Genomic DNA, 23,952 nt, shown 5'->3' with positions numbered 1-23,952 from the left:
TCTGTTGTTTACAATATTTAGTAGTTCTCCCTCAGTCCTCATTCTTCTCAGCACCTCGTTATTGGTCACGTGCTCTATTTACGAAATCTTCAGCATTCTTTGAAAAACACACATTTCAAATGCTTCTGTACGCCTCATACTTGTAATTCCGAGAGTCCATATTTCCACTCCGTAGAGCAATAAGAAATAAATGAATGTTTTTACAAATTGATATCGGATATCCAACGATAAGATAGAGTTTATTAGGAATGTTAAATACATTCATTAATGTTTACACTTACATTGAGTTATTGCATTTAAATTACTAAGTTTGATTTATACTTATTTATCCTTGGTTTGTTCTTGATTTTGTAGCTGTAGAATAGGTGGGTTTAAATTAATTGTCTTAATACCTAGTTTAAGTTGACAGTCCTTGATTTTTTAGTATTTATATTTTAATAACTCTCCTTTGGTTTAATAGTCTTCTACACTTGATTTTACTGTCATATATCGTTTAAAATAATTATTGAGAAAATGGTTCCCTTACATGAGGTACAAATCTTATCAATCGTAAAGGTGCAAAAATCTAAATCCTATATCAAAATCACCCTCGAGAGCCATGACCTTCCCCCCCCCCCCGCCGAACAAAAAATGGGGATGCAAAAATCTAAATCCTGTATCAAAATCACCCTCAAGACCCATAACCCCCCTGGCAAAAATTTCTGGATCCGCCACTGGTCATCAATGGGTTTGAGAGCTACGTCACACCTATTTAAAAATTTTAAATGTTATTTAACTCAAGCAACTGTAAGATGCCTACATTTGGCGTAACTCAATGGTAAAAAAATGAAATATCCGAGATTTTATGTATTTTTTTCCAATTGAGACATTTTAATCAATACTAATAGCTAATGCTTTTCGTTTGTTTTAGTTCTGTACCGTTTACTACGTTTTATAGCGAAGTTGAGAAAGTAAAACAAGAATAAATAAAACAAATCGCATTAGTTGTTAATGTTTACTTAAAATTATTAAATAATCACATCAATTGGAGGAAATGTAGTGTTCAATGAAAAGATCAATATCAGAGACCTCCTTCATTAGATCACTTATTATTACTTCCTTATTAGGCAAAATGGACATTTCGAGCTTTATGTATTCCTGTGAAGCCTTTTCTTCCAATACTTTCATAATTTCAGAATCACGAATAGATAATCTGAAACAAAATAAATTTCCAAGCTCTTACTTTTATAAAACTAACCTAATATAACCTAATTTATGCATATTGCATACTACTTACATATTGAGCAATATTATGCTGATATAATTCCATACAATTGGCCTAAATACTATATTATCTGCGTTAAGGTTGAATGTTTTAACTAAATTTTGCAAATCTGTAAGTATCGTGTTGTAAAACTTGATTCGCAAACCTTGCAGCAACTGTTGCATTCTAAAAACAATAAAATACGTTAAAAAGAGCATAAAGAATATGTGAAGATCTAAAATAAATAAATATGGATTTACTATTTATGGACATCTCTATACAGCGTGCATGGTAGAATTAGTAGATCCACTTGTAAAATCGTAATTTTTAGTTGTTTGTTTCTGTTTAAATGACTGCGGACACTAAATCCATTCGCCAATCTTACAATTTTTACTCATTTTTTCATTAGTCATTGTTTCGTATACAATCTTATCCTAAATCTATTACTAGTATTGATCTCTAATATATAGTCTTTTTTTTTCTTTTAGGTGCTTTTTAGTTATTTATATATAAAATAAGTGATGAGGTCCTCAGAGTTCCACAGCAAACTCTTCTGCAGCTATCTACTTAATTCAATAGCTAGTTTACTGTGGACTGTCCAAGTTCCTCATTTTTTCTCTTTTTTTTTTATTTTAATTTATTTATTTTTTTTAATTTATTTATTTCTTGTATTTTTTTTTATTTATTTATTTTTTAATTTTCTTTTTTTATTATTTTTTTTTAAATTTTTTCTTTCTAACAAATTACAAAGAAATACGTACTCTATATTTACAATTACAATTTGAGTTTAATATCTAAAACATGTTTATATAATAATCTATATAAAAACTCATTGTTTTCTAATGTTAATAAATAATTTAAATTAATAGGATGCTGGACATCGGTCAAAGATTAACCTTATTAGATATGAGAGAACAGTCCAGAATTTTATGTTGTAGGTTACCCATCTGACCACAAGTACATTGTGGACTATCAACTAGATTCATTTTAAACATATATGATGGTGTAAGATAGTGGTTAAATCTTATTCTGCATACAATTCTTGTCATATCCTTTGTCGACTCCATTTTAGCAAACCAAGATTTATCCGTAATACGGTTTCTGATTGCTCTGTATATTTCAGGTGAGAGATCTCTAGTTTTTATTGCAGGTGATTTTAATATTGATTTGAGGAGTCAAACTAAAGATAAAACAGACTTTCTCTATTTATTACAAACATTTAATATATTGCCATCAGTTTCTGAATATACTCGCATATGTAGAACTACAAAGACGTGCATTGATAACATTTTTACAAACTGTGAACTCTATGTAGCAGAAGTATTAGATACTCATATTTCTGATCATCTTGGTCAAAAAATAACTTTCAGTATTAATGTAAACAAAAAAGAAAATATAAAAATTAGGAAAAGAATTTTTGATTCCCACAGTAAAGAAAATTTTAGGCAAATGCTGCAAGATGAAGACTGGGAGGAGCTTTTTTCAGTACCAAATTGGGATATAGAAAAGCAATGGGTTGTATTTATGAAAATCATTTCTTTGTTATTTGACCAATGCTTTCCAGAAAAAAATATAAATAAACATAGAAAATATATCAAATACTATAATACAAATGAAATAAATCAATATAAAAGTCGCTTAGACCTTTTGTTAATATTAAGTAGAGTAGATGACCATTACAAAGATGAGTACAAACAAACAAAACGTCAGTATAATAAAATGCTTGTGGATTCACGAAAAATGCAGTATGGGCAAGAAATATATAATAGTCAAAATAAGTCAAAAAGTCTATGGAAAACCGTTAAAGAAATCACACAGGTAAATTGTATCGATAATAATGTAGCTATACTAGGAGATCCAGTCATGGTAAGTAATAATTTTAATAAATATTTTTTAAATGCTGCTACACATCTTTTAGAAAATATACCAAAAATAGAATTCAGCACCAAAATAGAGTTTAACAAAAACTCATTTTTTCTAACGCCAGTAACTATAAATGAAGTAATTGAATTAATTAGAAAATTGAAAAATAAATTCACTTCAGGATATGATGGGATACCTACAAATATAATAAAACTGTGTGCATATGAGCTAGCTATACCATTATGTCATATAATAAACAATACCTTCATAAATGGGATATTTCCAGACAACTTAAAAATAGCTGTAGTAAAACTAGTGTATAAAAAAGGTGATGCCACTTTACTAGAAAATTATCGTCCGATAAGCCTCTTACCATCATTCTCTAAGGTTTTTGAAACAGTCATGTGTGTCAGGCTTCTCAGTTTTTTCTATAGTGAGGGACTGTTATGCCATGCACAACATGGGTACCTTAAGGGAAAATCTATAGAGACTGCCATTTATGATTTTATAACAAAGATAAATGAAGGTTATGAAAAAAAAGATATATCCATGGGCATATTTTTAGATTTATCAAAGGCATTTGATACTTGAAATCACAAAATACTAATGGAAAAGCTTTACAGATATGGCATTAGAGGGTCAGGTTATAATTGGATAAAATCATACCTATCAAACAGAAAACAGAAAGTAAAATTTGAGTACGAGGGAAGAAATTGCTTCTCTGATGAAGGACTCATTTCGGTGGGAATTCCTCAGGGAAGTATTATGGGTCCTCTTCTCTTTGTTTTTTTATGTAAATGATTTAGCTTTCGACATTACAGACAACAATCAGAATACTCTTATTGTGAAATTTGCAGATGACACTAACATTTTAACTATAGGGTCATCCTTGAATAATTTATTGAATATCGCTAATAATAGATTAGATAAAGCACAGCGATGGCTCAATATGAATAAACTCATACTGAACAGAGAAAAAACAAATTATATCTGTTTCGTCACTAAAACAAATAATAGTACCTTACCAGAAACTGTCTCAATTCAATCGCAAATGGTTACTCTAAACCAAAGCACAAAATTTCTGGGGGTACATATTGACCAAAATTTAAATTTTGGAGTGCATATAAAAGAGATATGTAACAGGTTAGCATCTATCTGCTACTCTTTCAGAATAACAGCAAATTATTTGGACGAAAAATGTAAACGAGTTGTATATTTTTCAAATTTTCATTCTGTAATGCGATTTGGAATAGTTTTCTGGGGGGAAGTGGTAACGCTGAACAGGTTTTTATATTACAAAAAAGAGCAATCAGAACTCTGCTTAACTTGAAATACAGGGATTCATGTAGAGGTAATTTCAAAAAACTAAACATACTAACAATGGCTGGAACATACATATATGAATGCTTACTTTTCATTTTTTAAAATAGACATAAAGTCTTGAAACACATAACAAACCATAATACTAATACACGAAACAATCTCATAAACTATAATATACCAATACACAGACTAACAGAATCTGAGAAAACCACAGAATATGCCTGTATTAAATTCTTTAATAAACTGCCTTATAGCATCAAAATAGAAACTGACATAAATAAATATAGAAAGTCTGTTCAACAGTTGCTCATACACCTTGAATCGTACAAAGTGGAAGAATACCTTCAAGCTGACCTGCAGAGAGACTGAGGGCTCTTATCTAAATGTCACTGTTATTATCCTTATATTTTAATATTACTTTTATGTTAAGTGTAGGTTGTTACAGCAACCATTACAAATTATAATTGACACCATTCTATTGACAATTTATATTTGTGTGTAACTTGTGAATCCTGAGAATACAGCTTTTTTCTATTCTATTCTGTAATGGTTTCCTATATATATATATATATATATATATATATATATATATATATATATATATATATATATATATATATATATATATATATATATATTCTCATTAATATACCTTTCTTTCCATTCTTTCTTAAGCTCTTTGAACATGTATGATTCTATATCTCTAGACGTACAAAGATAATGAATTCATACTCCTTGTGTCACAGCGTTTTTTGCCAATTCATCTACAATCTCATTTCCAGTTATTCCACAGTGGCTTTTAATCCATGCCAACTTAACAGTTTTGCTTTGTGACCGAAGTTCTTTAATTTTATTTATTATATATAATTCAATGTAATTTACTTTTGATTTAGGATTTAGGGCACTAATTTTACTTAAAGAACTTTTGCTGTAAATTATAAACTTTGAATGATTTATATTAGATAAATATTTTAGTGCTTCCACTATCGCTATTAATTCAGCTGTTTATATACTCATGATGGAATTGAGTTTAAACATTTTACTGTTTTTATTATTGTTATCCCAGTATGCACATCCCACACATTCGATACTTTTGGATGCATCTGTATATAGCATATAACAATATTTGAACAATTGTGAACTGTCAGATATAAACATTAATTTTCTTAAAGATAAAGGTAAATTGCTATAGTCCCTTAAGAAGTATACCTGAACTTGTTCTAGAGTATTAAAGTCAATATTCTAATTTGGGTTTAGGTCATATTTATATAGTTATTTATCATGTATTGTCATTTTTGAAAAGAAATCTACTATATTTAGAGTCTTCTTTTTTATCCAATATTTTTCTGTAAGTCTGCTAAGAACAGCTCGTCTATTTTGGATATTAAACTTGACTTTTTCTCGTACAATCTAACTCAAAGTCTGATGCCAAGTGTTTTTCGTCTTATATCCATTGGCATTTCACAGCATTCGACTTGTAAGTTACTAATGGGTGTACTTCTTAGGGCTCCTATACACAATCTAAGGCATTTATTAACGATTTTGTCTATTTTGTTTAAATGACACTGTGATGCGTCACTGTATAATATTGATCCATAGTCGATTATACCTCTTATATTATTTTTAAATAATAACAAAGAAATATTTGGATCTGCTCCCCATCGTAAGTTTGACACGAATCGAAGAAGATTTATTCCTTTTTCTGTTTTTTTTTTAACTATATTGTCTATATGTTCTTTCCAGAGAAGCTGTCTATCAAGAGTAATAGCCAAATATTTAACATAACTTTGCACTGGATAGGAGACAATGTTTATTACGATGTAGTTGGGTATCTCTTTTCGTTTTCTGGTAAAAATACATAATTTAGTTTTGGAAATAGAGATATTTAGTCCATGTAATTCACTCCATGTTTTAATATGTTGGACTCCTTCTTTAATGGATTTGACTGCATTTTCTATTTCAACTTATTCTTGATAAATGACTATATCATCTGCAAATTGTAAAATTCTTGTGGAGTTTAAATTTTTTACTAGATCAGCAGTATAAATGAAATATAACAACAGGCTTAATATTCCTCTTTGAGGTAAACCATCCATTTACAGAGGTAAATCTTTCTACAGTCATATAGTTTTATTATTTTTTGACAGAAACATTCAGGAAGACCTATTTGTGTCATTTTGTTGTATAGTATACTTAAATTAACATTGTCGTATGCTGATTCAACATCTAATAAAAGAGCTGTTACTGAAGAATTTGACGTAAACGCTAAATTTATATCTGTTACCAAGTGGCTCACTGCTTACACAGTAGAATGATTTTTTCGAAATCCAAATTGTGTTTGTGACATTTTATTATTTTTTTCTAACCATTTTTCGAGCTTAAGTTTTATCATTCTTTCTAGCGTTTTTGTTATGCAGGAGCTTCATGAAATACCTCTATAAGATTCTGCCGAATCAGAATTTTGATTTGCTTTGAGTAGTAATTTTTAGTTGAATTCAAATATTATCACAATATTACGTGGGTGAATTGTTAAGTCATACATATTATTGTGTGTTTGGTTTATTGACCCTTAAGAGGAAAATAGCTTTGTTAAAGTTTCAAGGACAACAGGCAAAAAAAACAACAATTCTAGTATAAATGTTGCAGAGGATGTCAAAAAAAGAGCATATAGACATGTTTAAGCAAAAGCATCATTTACTTACGATTTATTGACGGCTGTTAAGAATATTTTTCTTCTTAATGCCTTCTGGGAATTTACATCAACTAATGGTAATACTACAGGACTTTCGGTACAGTCTTTATTTTCTTCAGTTTTTTTAGTTTTCGAGGGAAAATTACTGTCTTCCTTCTCTAACATTACCCCGCTAAAGAAACACTTCACTTTGATGGTCAGTTCCTTATTTTCTTGTTTAATTTTCGCTAAAAATGGCAAAGATACAATAATTTAATAAAGCTAATACACACCATACTCTTTTAAAGTCATGTAAAATATATAAGTAACATTGCTTCTAGTACTAGTATTGTAGTAAGTAATTTAAATTGCAAGAAACTAGGCCTTACAGCAAAACAAACAATATTTTGTGGTCTTTTTCCAACAAAAAAAGTTATACGCTGAATTTTCTGTTAACAAGACAGATCTTTGACTCGAAATGAGACTGCATAATTAAAACAATCGTTAGCTAAGCTTTTATAGAGTAAGATCCCAGAGCGATCAGACATAACTTATTTTCACACAGATGAAACCTTAGAGTCTCAGTAGCGTCTCGCGTGCTTTGAATACCTGCGTATTTATGAAACTTGCTGAGTGACACCTGGGCAGGTACCAGGTGAGAAAGGTAACTAAAAATAAGAGCTATTTAACTTAAATTTACATAACTGATTTTTATACATATTTTGTAGAATATTATTTTGAAAATACTGTAATAAGTGTCAGACACTTGTCATGGACCAGAACTTTTGTCAGACGCTTTAAAACTCCACTAAAATTAAATAAACTTTACTTACTTTTACATGTCTGATTTTTAAATATGTTATTAATGGAACTATAATAAAGTTATATTTAATCAGTCAGACAAATTAGAATGACCAAATATTCCTCAAACACAAAAATGAGTTCACCAGAAGTATGAGCGCGAGAGTGCTGTGCTTGCATTTCAGAATGAGTGAGACATTGCGATAATTATGTTACGATATATGCATAATTTAAAAAATGATGATTCGAATGTATGGTTAAACGCAGGCACCGGAAATAACCAGAGATACATTAATTTGACAAAGGTTTACGAGTACTTGGGACCATCTTTATGTAGAAGTTTGCCAGTGTTTCACGCTCTAACTGGATGTGACTTTAATCCCGCCTTTTTTTAAAAAGGGTAAGCAAAGACCATTCAATATATTAATGAAGAAACATGATAATCAGCGAGCTTTCATGCAGTTTGGAGAATCAGAGTTGTTTACCGATGAAGCCACCCAAAAAGATATTTTCAAAATAATCCAAAAATTTATCTGCGAAATTTATAGTTTTCCTGATACGTGCAACATTAATGCTGCCCAGCTTCAATTGTTTTTAAATAATTACAGCGTATCTAATATTAACGAAGAATTCGATCGCAAAAATTTAAAAAATTTTGATGCTAGCAGTTTACCACTATGCTAAAGTGAGTTATTCCAACAATTTCACCGTGCTAATTACATTTTTAGCATATGGAATAATGCAAATGCAAAAAAACCAACCATTTTAACTCCTGAATACAATGGGTAGATATTAGAAGAAAACCAATATCACTTTCATTGGTTTGATGGTGACCAATTACCAGCAAACGTTAGTGAATTCCTTCAAACTTCAGGTATTATACTTTGATTTCAGGTTTAGAATTTATTATGTTTGTGATTTTCTGCTTTTTAATTCTTTGAACTATTTTTTGCAAAACAACCAGCCAGCAACAGCATAACTGATAATGATGAAGATGATGACTCGGATGAGCAGCATCATGATTGGTTGAATGATGAAAATTGTAATAATTGCGACAATGAATATAATGATTAAAATATAGAAAAATGTTTGTTTCAATCAATCCCAGTTAAAGATTTTTTACAAAAATTATTTTTTTTTAATTATCCTAACTAGTATCTTTCTTACAATAAAGTAAATATAATTTCTTATGAAACCAAATTGCTCCGAATTAATTAATTATCCCAAATATCAATACAATAATTTACTTTAATATTTATCTTAATGCTAGAGTTCATCATATTAAAATAGAGATGCAAAAATATTTAATCGGATCGAAAACAGTAAGTATTCTTAATGAATTTGAATTTTTTACTCTGTGGCTCATGCGCACAGCACTCTCGAGCTCATACTTCTAGTTAACTAATTTTTGTGTTTGAGGGATGTTTGGTCATTCTAATTTGTCTGACTGATTAAATATAACTTTATTATAGAACCATTAATAACATATTTAAAAATCAGACATGTAAAAGTAAGTAAAGTTCATTTAATTTTAGTGCAGCTTTAAAGCGTCTGACAAAAGTTCTGGTCCATGACAAGTGTCTGACACTCATTACAGTATTGTCAAAATAATATTCTACAAAATATGTATAAAAATCAGTTATGTAAATTTAAGTTAAATTGCTCTTATTTTTAGTTACCTTTCTCACCTGGTACCTGCCCAGGTGTCACTCAGCAAGTTTCATAAATACACAGGTATTCAAAGCACGCGAGACGCTACTGAGACTCAAAGGTTTCATCTGTGTGAAAATAAGTTATGTCTGATCGCTCTGGGATCTTGGACTATTAGGGTAAGTGGCTGCACTAAAATTCAATTTTGCTATGGTTATAGTATATCACCATGGAAAACAACAAACAAATCCTTCTAACCCACACTAAACATTATTAGTATAGTCTAATCTAACTTGAAACATTTGGAGAAGCTTTTTCATAAAGATTTTGATTATCTGTTTAACTGATATGATGATACGATAAAAAAAAATTCTAGAAATATGTAAATTTGTAGACATCACTTGCTGAGAATCTTTTTTAATAACAGCAAAGTTTTTTTATATACAAGTAACATTAAACACAATAAAATGGTAAAATACAACCAAATATGTTACTAGTATAGCCTAGACAAGATTTGCTAACCTGAAATTCATATCTGCGCCAATTACTGATTATAGTGTATTTTACCAAGCAGTTACAACTCATTTTTCTGTATTTTTCATTAAAAAAAGGGCTCTATAGTGCATTTTACTGGGTGGTCACTAATTTTTCTGTATTTTTCATTAAAACGGGACTGTTTCTTTGCAGATCTTTAGCAGTGACTGGGATGTTAGTGTTGCCCCATTTATACAAAAAATTCATAGTTTCTTACAAATCAACAGTTTTTACAGAATTTAAGTCAATTAATATAGTTTATAACATTCTTCTAAAACTTACTAAGATATAACAAGATTTTCATAAAAGTTACCAACTGTTTATAACATTTTTTACAAATTATGAAGATTTTTGGACCACATTACCCAGTTTTAGGACGATATTTACAAAAATTACCTACTAAATTTTAAAACCAACAAACTAATTTTTGTACAATTAAGTGTAAAATGTTAAGTTGTAAACATCTGGTGAAACTTAAAAGGAAAAACATAGTTAAGTGACGTTGGGTTAGGTTAGGTGATATTTAATAGGGTTATAGGAGGTTAGGTAAGGTTAATAAACTTCATTTGTCTGTGGAGGCTTGAAAGAGCTACATATATACCTAAACGTGTATTGTGTTTGTCAATTTTAAAAATTATAATACAGTTTTACATAAGTTTTTGACACAGAAAAACCATTCTTAACATGGTTGAATTTGATGTCATGAGAAAAATATTATAAAAACATAAATTCGACATTTTTACATTATTTCATTAATTGATACACTCTATGTTTACACTAAAAAATAGACCTGACCAAAAAATATTGACTTACCATAATCTGGCGGAGGCTGCAGCTTTGTTCCAATTAAGGAATTGTCAAATTTTTCGTCTGCCATTTCCCTTAAATTTAGTCTTCTACATATATCCATATATTTAATTTGTTGGTCCCTCTGTAAATTGTCTATTTGCAATTTTTCAAAATACTCACTTAATTTTTTCTCATTTAAAACGGTTTTTATTTTAGGTTCACCATATAAAAATATCAGAGATTCTAAAGTCAACCATTCTTTTACAACTTTCTTAATCTGATCTTCAATATCGATTTTAGGAAGTTTCATAGACTTTGTTCTTGTCTTTTTAAAGCTAGGCTTCATATGTGGTATACTGTGTGAGGATTCGAATGATTCTGGCTTGTTTTCAATGTTTTCTTCATTTTCAATTATCACTGGAAGACTAGATGACTTTTGTAAGGGATTGTAGCCTACAGGATCCTTCTTTACTTGTACAGTTGGCTCGTCTTCCTCTATATGTTCCATTTCTGTGATTGTTTGCATGGTTTTGACCAACTTGGACTTTTTCTTATTTCCTGAAACTTTAAATCACTAATCACTAAAGAAAATGAACAGAAAAGAAGCTCTTATTCAAAAAATTGAGAAATTAACTGTTGTATGATAAAAAATTGACAGGAATACCAATAAAAAGACATAAATCAAATAATTTTTAGATAATATATCAGCAACGAAGTTGACATATGCGCCACTTCACAGACTGTCTATAACAGAGAGAAGTCCTTTGTATGTGTGTGTTAAATTTTATATTAGTCTACCATCTGACATTCAACAGGAAACACACTATAGAGCTTTTAAAAGAAAGGTTTTTCAACACCTAGTTGACACTATACTGTGGCGGAGTACCTGGCCTATCCTTCTCCTTGATCAGCATATTTAATTTGTAATGTTAATATATTTTAAATGTGTGATGTCAATATATATATTTTTTTAATCTGTAATTAATAATGTGATGTTATTTGCTCAATTATGTTTAAAAATTTACTCTACTCTACATAAAAACTGCCCAAATAAGTTATGGACATTTTTCACATTTGGTCCCAGGAGAAGTTAGCCTCAAATTAGCTGTCAATTAAGTTTCACAATAATATAATAACAACAATAATAGAATAAACAACAATCAGAATGCCCACTCTCAGATGCCACCTTTGAAGTTTGTCAGCATGAGATCTCCATATTTTAAACGGAAACATAGACTCGAATTGAGAAATCTGTGACAAGCTACAATAGAACTGTAATTTAAATTTTTAGAGATTAATAATTTAGTACATTTGAAATAATTTAATCTATTCCTCAGCTAAAAGTACGAATAAATAGTGCATATTATGTCTATAGCTGATTCCGTCTGCACGAAAGAGATGCGCATACTTATTTTGTCAAGCAGAGTGGGCATTCTGATTGTTTATTATTTGTCTGTGGTGTTACCATGTCCTTATAATCTATGTTATATGCTTCAAATACAAAGAGAGAAAGCTTTTAAAAAGTACATTTTTATTATATTATTTTATGTACTCTGCAATTTTATGATTTATATGAATTAATATTTGTTTCTTTTGATATTAATTGCAGTTAATTATTAGAAATTTTTTTGGCAATTACCCTTTTGTAGGTTAGCGGATAGATTTGGCAATAGAGTCAGAATCCAGTTGCCAGATTGCAACAGATGTCTTTTAACTTTATTATTTATACTGATACTTTACTATTTACTTTTAAAAAATTTTTAAAACTATTTACTTTTTCTTTTTTGATAAGTAATTCTAAAGTAATAATTTTTAAATAACTTATTGCTTTTGATTGCACTAGCGGACCAACTCGACATCGAGTTTTTTAAATGAAATTTTTATTTTGCGAGAAAAATATACAATATATACAATGACCGGAAGTAAAAATATTTTTATCAATAACTCAAAAACTATAAATGATAATTTCGTGAACTTACATTTTTGAACTCTACGTTGAATTCTCTATTGATTTGACTAATAAAAACGAAACCGGAAGTCGACCTCAAAACCGGAATGCAATTTTTAGTTCATCAAATGTCGACATGGATATCATTTAGCAGTTAATTTTGCATGCTGATCACGAATCCGGTGTCAGATTTGCTCTATCTTGACGTTTTATGCGCGTTTCGGGTCACTTCCGGTGTCGGATCGCAACCGGAAGTACATATTTAGATTCGTCTCGACGAGACCTTTCGATCCATATATACATTGTGGGGTCTAAAACTTAAAGTAAATTTTAACTTCCGGTCATCTCAAAACCGGAAGTGAATTTTTGTACCAAAAGTATATCTTGACAATCTCATACGTAATACTAATAATATTCCGAAAAAATATTTTAATTATCTAATATGGTTTTTGAGTAAAGTGGTGGACAAGAAAAGGGCTTAGCGTTTTAGTATATAAGATATGTTTCATTTGTAATGTAAATTTCAACACTGCCATACACCAATATTTCGTTCTGTCAAACTTATTTGAGGTTATCTTCACTGAGACCAAATGTGAAAAATGTCCGAAGTTACACTTACCTTTATTAAAGAATTTATTCATAGGGTTTATATTAAAAAAAATTTATTTGGTTGAGTTTACCGAAAGTACAAGCTGAATATAGCCGCAAATATCAAAAATATTTCGGTTTGGCAGTGTTGGCATGTTTTTATAATGCATATGTTGTATGCTTCAAATATAAAGAGATAAAGCTTTTAAAAAGTACATTTTGATTATACTATTTTATGAATTCTGCAATTTTTAATTTATACGAAGCAATAACGAGTAAATATTTGTCTCTTTCGAGATTAATTGCAAATATCTGTTGTAATCTGGCAACTGATGATTAGATGATTGCCAAATCTATCCCCTAATCTATCAAATGGTAATTACTAAAAAAATTTCTAATAATTAACTGCAGTTAATCTACAAAGAAACAAATATTTACTCGTTTTATATAAATCAAAAATTGCAGAATTCATAACATAATATAAACAAAATGTACTTTTCTAAAGCTTTATCTTTTTATATTTGAAGTATACAGCATCTACATTATAAAAACATGCCAACACTGCTATACCGAAATTTTTTGTTCCATGTTTGACATTTGCGGCTATAATCAGCTTGTACTTTCGGTAAACTCAACAATTAATTTTATAATATTTATAGGAACAGTGGGATAACAAGACTAATTTACCTGTTGGTTTTCCTTTATTTTGTTCTCTGCTGGTTCCCTTTTCTTTGTTGATCATATCTTCTAAAGAAACATTAGTAAAGCTTCCCACAGAAGTGAATAAAGGTTCAACTATAGGTTTAGATATGCCTTGGTCTATATATTCACCTGGTAAGCCCCTAAAAATAGTTAATACTTTTGGTAAAAACAAGTCAAATCAATTATGATAAGTTTATTAGCAATTTTTCATCTTTTCTGTCTCATAAACCTTAATGAACTTCACACTACTGTTTGTTTTATTTATTTTGATTCTTTTTTTATTGTTACTTAAAGATATCACTCCAAACGACTACTATTGAAGTTCACAAGTTATGTGAACAAAGTTAACCTTTAAAAATACACAAAAGGGTCAACTTACCCTCCTTCACTTCCTAAAAATTGATACTCTGGAATGGAATCTAGCTTGCGTAACCACAAAGGACTGTCATCAATCTGTTTTTTTATATGTAGACTAGCTTTATAACAAAAGTTACTGCAATAGTTCTTTCGATCTGTAATGTCATAAACTTTGTTATGCCTAGTTGATATGTAAAACTGTTTCTTGGGCATTTCTGGAATCTTTCTTCCACATACTGAGTAGCCACATAGTTTTGTAATAGCCCTTTCTTCAACTATGTCTTGATAATGTGATTGATTGATGTATGGAAGCTAAAATTTAAAAAAATACATTAAATTAATAATAATAATAGTCTCCCGTTTTATACCAGTTCGCGGCTTTGGGAGTATAGCAGGGTAGTCTGCTATATCTAGGGCCTACGGTATACAAGGAAGGTAACATGGCCAGTGCTACGCTTCAACCGCCTATTATTACCCCTGGTTTTACCCAAGGTACTCATTTTATTCAGGCTGAGTCGACCTGGGGCCTAGACATTTTTTTTTAAATGTCTAGTTGTTCAATTTTTTAAAAATTGACAAATATAATATTTGCTCTAAAATGAAAATAAGATTATACCAGGAAGCTCATAAGAACAACATATTTCTAATGCAGTAGTTGTTAGAACAATATTTGTTCATCAGGTTGGAAAGTGCTGGAAAACAAATGACTGTTGACTAATAAAATGTTTCATAGGAATTCCCCAAAAAAGAAAATCAAGTTTGAAAATTAGCGTATGTCAAACAAGCAATAACATTGAGAGGTTAGACTTACACATCTGGTAAATATTTCTGGTCTCAATTTTCCTTCTATTGAAAACTCAACAATTTTGAACGCTCTCGTTTCGCATTCTTTTTTTCTTTGAGCAGCAATCTGGACATCTTTTCTACAAACAAAGTGATTTTAAGAAATCATGCAAGATTTTGCAACAGTTTTGTCCTATTTTTTTTATATAATAACTTTCATTTATCACTTACTGCGTCTCTTTGGAGCTACCTTCTGATTGAATGTTTTTTGCTAGTTTAACGTAATCATCTAAGGAGTCTTGCATTTTTAGTTCCTAAAACAAAAATACACCATTGAGACTCCTGTTAGTCTTTTAGTCTTGGTCTTTTATGTATCTATTCTATTCTATAACTATAACTATTGATACCGGAGACGTCAATATAAATCTGACACTGACGTTTGTCTAGTTTGAAATAAAAAAATAAGAACCACAATTCTTCTGCCTTAAAATTTGACAATATACCGAATTTTCATTCGGAATTCAGCTAAAGCTCAACTCACACAAGGTTAAGTAATTCTGCTTGAATTTTTATATTATGTTGGCTAAATTTTGTTTTTAATCAGTTCTTCATTTTATCAATGAATTTTAGCAAATTTTCTGAGCATTTAATTTTATTCATCAACATCTTCTATTTGTAGATTTTAACTTACACCTTGGAATAAGACTTGTTTATTATTTTTAATATTTAACTATGTTTTAATGTATAATTAAGTAATATTTAATTAAAAATTAGGAAGTTTACTCGTTTCAGAAAATAGGAAGGTACTTATACACCTATTTTAAACAATATGTGAATGAGTTAACTGTTAATCTGAGGTATTCAAGAATATTTACTACAGGGTTCACCAATTATTTTTATACTTTAAACAGGTGTGTTTATTTATTATATTTATAAAATATTTTCCATTAAATGGCGAATGATCCATTTTATGACGAATGATCGGTTGGTGTGATCCCACTTTTAACACAAAATGACTGCTTGGCCACTATTAAGGATGTTCATTGTCGTCTTGCACGAACAGAAGAAGAGATGTAACCTTGTTTAAACACAGTGTCAAAAAATAGAAATTTTTTAAGACTCCAAAATATTTATTTTTGTAAAATGTATTGTTGTTAAGTGTAAAAATACTAGTAGTGCGTGAGTGAGAGTATGTTAAAGTTTGGCAGCAAAAGAAGCACATATAGCACAATTCTAGGAAAAACGACAGGTAATTTTTAAACAATTAAGTAGTTATCAGAATGTTATCGTATTTAAATTGGAATTGATATATGCGCTCATTACAATGCATAATTATTAGAAATGACTTCATATGTTATGACAATTCTAACTATTTCTATTACCTATACAGGTTTTTCCTAATTTGGTGCTTTACAACTTTGAATATTTAGTAAAAGAAAATATATATATCTATATATAATCTTTTATCAGATATAAAAGATAAAAAATTTTGTAAACTATTTCTTTAGTACATTTTCCTGTTTGTTTTCTGTTCACACAAAGAGTCATTCATACTATAAAGTTATAAAGATTTAGATATCTTTGCTTATGGTTGTTTATTTAAAAAATTTATTAAATAAAATATGATGTTGTAACTGAAACAATGTGTGGTGTGTACTAAGTTAGGCCCAGCGTGTTTAAATACGAATATGAGTCATTTATTGGTAAGCATTTTATTTGGTATATCTACAGTTTTTTAAACTAAATATTAAAGTGATATATAATTTAGAAGATGCCAAATGGTACTGGCACTGTTCAAACATGTTCTCAGTATTACAATAACTTTTCAGTGTTGGGACAGAAGGAATATCTAGTGTTATACCAAAAAGTTCCTTGTTATATCTTTGACATTATGGTATTTGAGCCATTGTTGCAAATTCTCAAAATTTCTTTTATTAAGACACTTATTTTCAATGTTTATTCACAAGATGCCATTATTTTAGACACTATCCAGTCGACAAATTAATTGAATTTCATAGTATACATGGTATGCATTGTACAGACATTTTCTGTGAACAGAAAATAACCTATACCTACAATATACCTAGATATATATATATATATATATATATATATATATATATATATATATATATATATATATATATATATATATATATATATATATATATATATATATATATATATATATATATATATATATATATATATATATTTCGTAGGTAAAATTACACTAAATTTTGCAACAAACGATGAGGTCACAGTAAAAAATTTACACTATTTTAATGATATTAAACAACATTAGTTTTCACAAGGGGTAAACCAGTTCTTCTTAATAAATACATTACAAAGTTAATTACAAACAAATTGAAAATCATGAACACATTCTTTAAACATAAAGATATTCATAAATACATTTGAGGTGCTCGAGGCTGGAGAAATTGAATCAATTTAATGCTTCCTGATAAACAATATTCTTGTTTTTTTTTTGAGTTGCGTAAATATATAACCATGACAGTTTTCCTAGGTTCAAACATGCGACATATAATTGCCCTTGTACAAAATGTGGAAACTCATGGAAATTGTAAATACCAAAATCAAATTTTAAGTCTGGTGGAATCTGAAATCATTGATATACACACGATCAAGACATCCTTTCCTTTGTATTTTCCCTTGATGACTGTTGTCTTCATAACATTATTCATTAATTTTTCACAGCCAGTATCATTCAATTAAACAGAACCATTTTTTAGTAATACAGTAGACTCCCTCTATAACGAGAACTGAAATGTCAGACTAATTACCTCTTTATAAGCGGATCTCGTTATATCCAACATCAATAATACTGTGCATACATATGAATATGTAGTTTTCTAAAACATTAACTTTCTATAGTGAAGCCATTCGGAGCAATATAAGATGCTAATAAATATTGTTTGAAAGGCGTTTTTGAAAAAAAGTTGTTTACTTTTATTGTCAATGAAATACATTAAAACAAAAAAGAGTTGTTTACTTTTATTGTCAATGATATATGTTAAAACAAGAAATATGTATTCTGTAAATCTGTATAAAGCATATTTTCAAGAATAACATAAACTACTGCGTCTGCAATTGGAAGAAAGTCTGTCATTTTTGACTGCTTTAAATTGTCCAATATTCTATCTATCATATTTTCTAAAGATGTGAAACAGTTTTATGCTTCTTCATTTGCGTTTTTTCTTTGAATAAAGTTTCTGACAACCTTTAAAATACTTTCCACATCTTGTTTATTAGGACCTATATTATTAGGTGTGAATGGTCAACCCCATACAATGACACTTGTGAATCATAAATTGTAAATTTCCGACTAAGAATCATGAATTGTAAGAGGTTTATTGCGGACGGCAGTTAAAAAGGGTATTTATTTATAGCTACGGACGGGCCAAAACATAAAAAAACACGTTTTTCAATCTTATTTTCTCTCGTTATAAGCAAATTTACCTCGCTATAGAGGGTTATAGTTCAATAGAAATTTCACGTTACATCTAATGTACCTCATTATAAGCGAAAACTCGTAATAACCGTGTTCGTTGTAGAGGGAGTATACTGTATCACCTATTGAATCGTACATAGACTGGAGAAAATCTTCCAGATAATACTAAGCACAATGATAATACTAAAGAATGACAAAGATAATAAGGACAGTGTAAAATTGTTATATCAAAATTGCATATGGACAGAATTGGATAAAAATACAGACCAAATATGATATAGATGAAAAATGGCAGAAATTAAACCATAGAGTACAAAAACTAGTTTATTTATTTATGTCAACAGTAGAACAATTTACAATAAAATACAACAAATAGTAAAAAGTAAAGATCATGTACAATAAACATCAAAACAATAACAAAGAAACAATTAAACAGTAAAAATTTGTACATTAAAACAGTATATCAAACCACAAAAAATAAAAAAAATCACATAAGTATTTAGATTAATAATTACACCCTTAAGTTTCCTTTTGAAAACATTAATGTTTGGACAGAATGGATCCAATAGGAGGTCATTGCAAGAGCTGAGCATTCTCAACAAGCGAAAATGACGAGCATAATCAGTCCTATGAAAAGGAATGAATATAAAAGAGTGCAGTGTGTCGAGTTCTATGTATTATGTTTAAGTACACATTGGCTAATACCGGGGACAATTAATAACGTTGTTTAGATTAAATAAATTTAAATATTTTTAAATAAAAATAACATATCAGCTCTCAACCTGCGGTTCTTCAGTGCAGCAGTGTTAAATTGAGACATTATTACAGAATAATCTATGTAGTAATTTTCAGTATTTCTTATATTAATATGTGCTTTAAAAACTAAAGATCTTAGAAACTTCCGCTGAACGCTCTCCAACCCATCAATGTAGACTTGATGAAATGGGTATAAAACAACAGAGCAGTATTCAAGGCCCGAGCGTACCAGAGAGCAATACAATAATTTAAATACAATAGGTGAGAGATCATGACTGTTACGATAAATCAAACCAAGATTACGAAATCCTTTTTTCTTAATTTTAAGAGTACATCATTAAGAACATATCTATTAACTATTAGATTATTTATACGACCAAATGAAATACAAGAACATTTAGTTGGATTTAAGCTTAAACCATTTTGTTTTGACCATTAACATATAATATTTACATCATCTTACAACAGATCTCTATATGATTTATTATGTATACAACGAAATAACTTCATTAAGATCATCAGAGAATAGCAGAAAGTGTGAGTTTTTGATGGCCTTACCAATATCGTTAATGAACAAGTTAAAAAACAGGGGACCACAATGAGACCCTTGTGGGACATCAGAACAACAATGGAATTATTTTGAAATATAATTGTTAATACGAACTTGCTGTGTACGCCCCATCAGAAAACTTTTAATCCAATTAACAATGGGGTCACCAAAGCCAAATGCATAAAGTTTATGGACCAAAAGGTTATGATTAACCTGGTCAAAGGCCTTTGAGAAATCAGTGTAAATGCTGTAGACCTGAATTTTATTCTCAAATGCACCCAAGTATTGTTGATAATTGACAAGGTTTGTTACTGTTGACTTTCCGTTAAAAAATCCGTGATGTTCATCAATAATTATGTTTCTGCAAGCCCAGGTGACATTTATCGATACCAATTTATCAAGAAGTTTCGGGATTGCTGATTGAATAGTTATACTTCTATAATTGTTAACAAATTCATGATTGCCAGATTTATAGATTGGTATAAGAAAACCATTTTTTCAATATTGTGGAAATACAGATGGTGATAATGATTTTGAAATTGAAATGATATTGAAAATTTGTTGTAAAGGTTTACAAAGGGAAAAATACAGTTCTTGATAAGTGTTGCAGGTAAACCATCAGGCCCTGAAGAATATGTAGTTTTTAAACTTACAATCCCCTCGAAAACATTAGTCAGACTAAATTTCCCAATTTGGAAATCCACACTCTAGTCCAATTCAAAATTAGGTAAATTATACTCATTATCATTATATGTACCTGAAAAATAACTGGCAAATAGATTGACTATTTCATCACCATTCTGAGCTATTACAGTTGACAAAGTAATTGGAAAACATGGAGAAATAGAAAGATAAAAGAGATGATGATTTTACAGATGAAATTACAGAGAAAAAAGAAACTATACAAAATCATTAGCAAGATCATCACCTGCAGATTCATAGGATTCAACTGCGATATATGGAAGAGAGATCTGGACAGCTACAAAAAGAGAAAAAAGCTGTAAGGACACAAGAAGTGCCATTTATACAATGTCATAAATGTTATAATAAATTATGTAATAAGAGCAGAGCTAAATACAGTAGACCAAAAGTCTGGAAACGCCTAATTATCTCTTAAATGGATGGTCCGAATTGTATAAAATCTGGGATACACCTATTCTACAATATGGAGATTTCAAATATGATGCTTACAATGTGGCTAGATTTACCGTTTTTTGAAATCATTAGTCACTCTGGTTTTTTAAATATAATACTTTATAGTTTTGAAGTAATTTAGTAAATTTATAATGCTATGATTTTGACAGTAATTCATAAAACTAAGAATAGCTTGACGTTTATTTAAAAGTTTTTGGTAAAATGAATTGTATTAATATCTAACGCTGACAGTTGTTTTATGTGTTTTCAAAAGCTCTACAATCATGATGGTTTTATTTTCCTTGAGACAGCGATGATGGATTTCGTTTCATTTACCTCTGTGTTTTGTTGGGTTCTACTTTGATTTTCTATTTTTTCAAATTCTTCCTGATCTTTATTCCATATCCATACCTCATAATTTAAGTTTATTTTTTGGAATCCTACTTTAACATTTTTTCCTTCTGATTTAGTTTCTTTTGCCTCCATTCCTATCTTCCCCTGTATCATACGTTTAGTCTTGTCCATGTCATCATTAATATTATATGTATTTCTTTTCCCTTAATTTCTCTTAGTTTACTTTTGTTTTTTATTATTGTTTCTGTCAGTTGCGTTTAGAAGCTCAATTAGGCAGGCTTTATTTCCAAGTTTCCTTGCTTTCTTTATCTTTGTATTCATTTTTAGAGTATTGCTTAAGAAATCTTGTACATTTTATACTACATATTATTCCGCCTTGTGTCCTTTTCCATTCTATCTATTTTATTTTCCAATTCTTTCACTTTTTGTTTGGATTTTCTGTTTTCCTGTCTCAGCTTTTCATTTTCTTGTCTGAGTTTCTGCATTTCAGCTCTATACTCTCTTTGCTCTTCTCACAGTTCTCTTATTTCTATCGTTAGCATATTTAAACTTTCCAGTATTTTTTCCAGTTTCCCATCCGTTTCGGGCGATCTATGTATTTTTTGACGTGACAACGTCTTAAATTAGGTTGTGGCTCGGAGTCATTTAAGAAAAACTGTAACGCCCGCTCACGTCTGTTACAGTGAGTCACCGAACGAGAGAGAGGCCCGCCGGACCGGCGAATGCCTTGCGTCTCTCTCCCACTCAAACATGATCGGTCCGCTGCGCGCGGCACTAGAGAATTGGGCGCGTTGAATCGCTAAAGTTGAAAATCGTTGAAAGTATCGTCAGCTGTGTCTGTAGTAAAAATGTGGAGTGCTTACAGTGTCCTATTTTAGGGGGAACCACCAGTATCAGATATAATTTTAGGAAATTACCTAGGGACCTATATTCTTTTATAATATTGCTATGGATTTATCCATTTAATATTGAGCAATGATTGTAAACATTCTTTATAGTTTAAACTTCAATGAAAATTATTAACTGTGTCTAAAGACATATATGATATGAGGTATTTTACCCAAGAGTATTAAGTATAATGAATATACATAAAAACATAATTTTGTTTTCTTAGGATTTAACATTTTGTCAGCACATTATCTCAAATTCACACTTAAATCAATATGTTTTTACTATTAGGTCTGTTGAATGTTTGTTCTTTACACAAAATTTAGTCTATACTTCATATTTATTAAAGGCGGTAAAATATACATTACAATTCAGTTGTTTATAAACCACTTTCAAAGCATAAAGAACGTTTTAAGCCTTGTTTATATTATTTTGTGAATATTAATTGATTTAATTGGAGTAGCCCACTTTGATACAAAAATACAGTCAATTTATGGATATTTCAAGGTGACAATCTAAAAAAAGCTGATTTCCTCCCATGCATTTTATTAGAAACACTTGAAATTTAAAAAAAATTTAAAAATCGTAAGATGTAAGACCTTAATCGTGAGATCGTGAGATTTGTCTTCAATTCGTGAGTAGATTCGTCATTTACAACAACTACAACAATAAAAGTAAATAATTGTACACTAATATTTCATTATCGTAAACTATGATTGATTGATTAATTGTTAGATTGACACAAAAGTTGAGAAACTGAGTTTATAGCGGCAATTCCTTGTTCCTATTGTGCAATTTAATAATATTCATATCAATAAATATTCTGCCGAGAAAAAGATGTTGTCACGTAAAATCTTCGCCCGTAAAACCGACTTTACAGGCAACCGATTTTTTTACTTCTGTTACATTCCTGGTCTTCCGATTCACCTCCACTTTTCCTTGTCTTATCTTCCGTACTATAATCGTCGCTTTCCATTTTGTTACGTAGCGTTAAATGGGCATACCCGTTTCAACAACTCGAAAGTATGCCCACTTAGCCACGTACCAAAATGATTATTTTTGTTTTTGGGATGGTATTTATTTATTTTTAATCTGGCAACACCGCTTGGAATTCGGCCAGCGTTCCACTCCTCTTTACCAGTTTACCCATAGACATATAATACAAGATAGACTGACTGCTGCAATACCGTCACGTTCCCCCAGTGCAACAGAAAACTGACGCAAAGCAGTCCCTGCATTTCTGTCTAATGAGCTGGGTTAATCGACCACGAGGCCTTCTCATTGGTCATTTAGGGCACGTGGTCGATATACCTGGCAAATTAGAAAGATATGCAGGAACTGCTTTGCGTCAGTTTTCTTTGTCGCACTGGGGGAACGGGCTGGTATTGCAACTATCAGTCGATCCTGTATTTGTCTATGAGTTTACTTGATAACTGGTAACCTCACTTTTTTCGTCGGTGGAATGTTTTATATGACTGTAATGTACTTTTTATGTCAAAATTAACTTCAGATTTTTGCTACAGTAATTAACTCTTACCTTATTCAC

General features: G+C 29.9%; 2 protein-coding genes across 8 annotated transcripts in view; one reads left to right on the top strand and one right to left on the bottom strand.

Moving 5' to 3' along the window:
• Window positions 1–980: 980 nt before the first annotated feature.
• LOC140447482 (RNA polymerase II subunit B1 CTD phosphatase Rpap2) lies at window positions 981–15,701 on the bottom strand. 2 transcript variants are annotated; one of them, XM_072540160.1, is made up of 8 exons: window positions 15,484–15,701; window positions 15,281–15,392; window positions 14,492–14,781; window positions 14,098–14,252; window positions 10,899–11,432; window positions 7,132–7,348; window positions 1,277–1,429; window positions 981–1,192 (listed from the first exon to the last, which is right to left on the bottom strand). In XM_072540160.1, the coding sequence occupies exons 1-8, from the start codon at window positions 15,555–15,557 to the stop codon at window positions 1,021–1,023; spliced, it is 1,707 nt and encodes a 568-aa protein (XP_072396261.1). In that variant the 5' UTR covers window positions 15,558–15,701; the 3' UTR covers window positions 981–1,020. The 2 variants fall into 2 exon arrangements, with proteins under 2 accessions (XP_072396261.1, XP_072396260.1); XM_072540159.1 differs by having other exon boundaries at window positions 10,899–11,438; window positions 15,484–15,699.
• Window positions 15,702–16,299: 598 nt separating this feature from the next.
• ATP8A (ATPase phospholipid transporting 8A1) overlaps window positions 16,300–23,952 on the top strand; it is a 187,280-nt gene continuing 179,627 nt past the window's right edge. For 2 of the 6 annotated variants that reach the window (XM_072540150.1, XM_072540156.1), the window contains exon 1: window positions 16,339–16,501. Coding sequence is in view for 1 of the 6 variants with exons in the window: in XM_072540155.1 (XP_072396256.1) it covers window positions 16,444–16,501 (58 nt within the window). In the remaining 5 variants the exon portion in view is untranslated. Of the gene's footprint in view, window positions 16,502–16,800; window positions 16,956–23,952 lie in introns of those variants that run through there. The other 4 variants (XM_072540157.1, XM_072540158.1, XM_072540155.1 and 1 more) reach the window with 3 other exon arrangements.

The sequence above is a fragment of the Diabrotica undecimpunctata genome, chromosome 8 (genome assembly GCF_040954645.1).
Source record: "Diabrotica undecimpunctata isolate CICGRU chromosome 8, icDiaUnde3, whole genome shotgun sequence".
NCBI lineage: Eukaryota > Metazoa > Arthropoda > Insecta > Coleoptera > Chrysomelidae > Diabrotica > Diabrotica undecimpunctata.
This window is presented reverse-complemented; position numbering and strand designations above follow the sequence as displayed.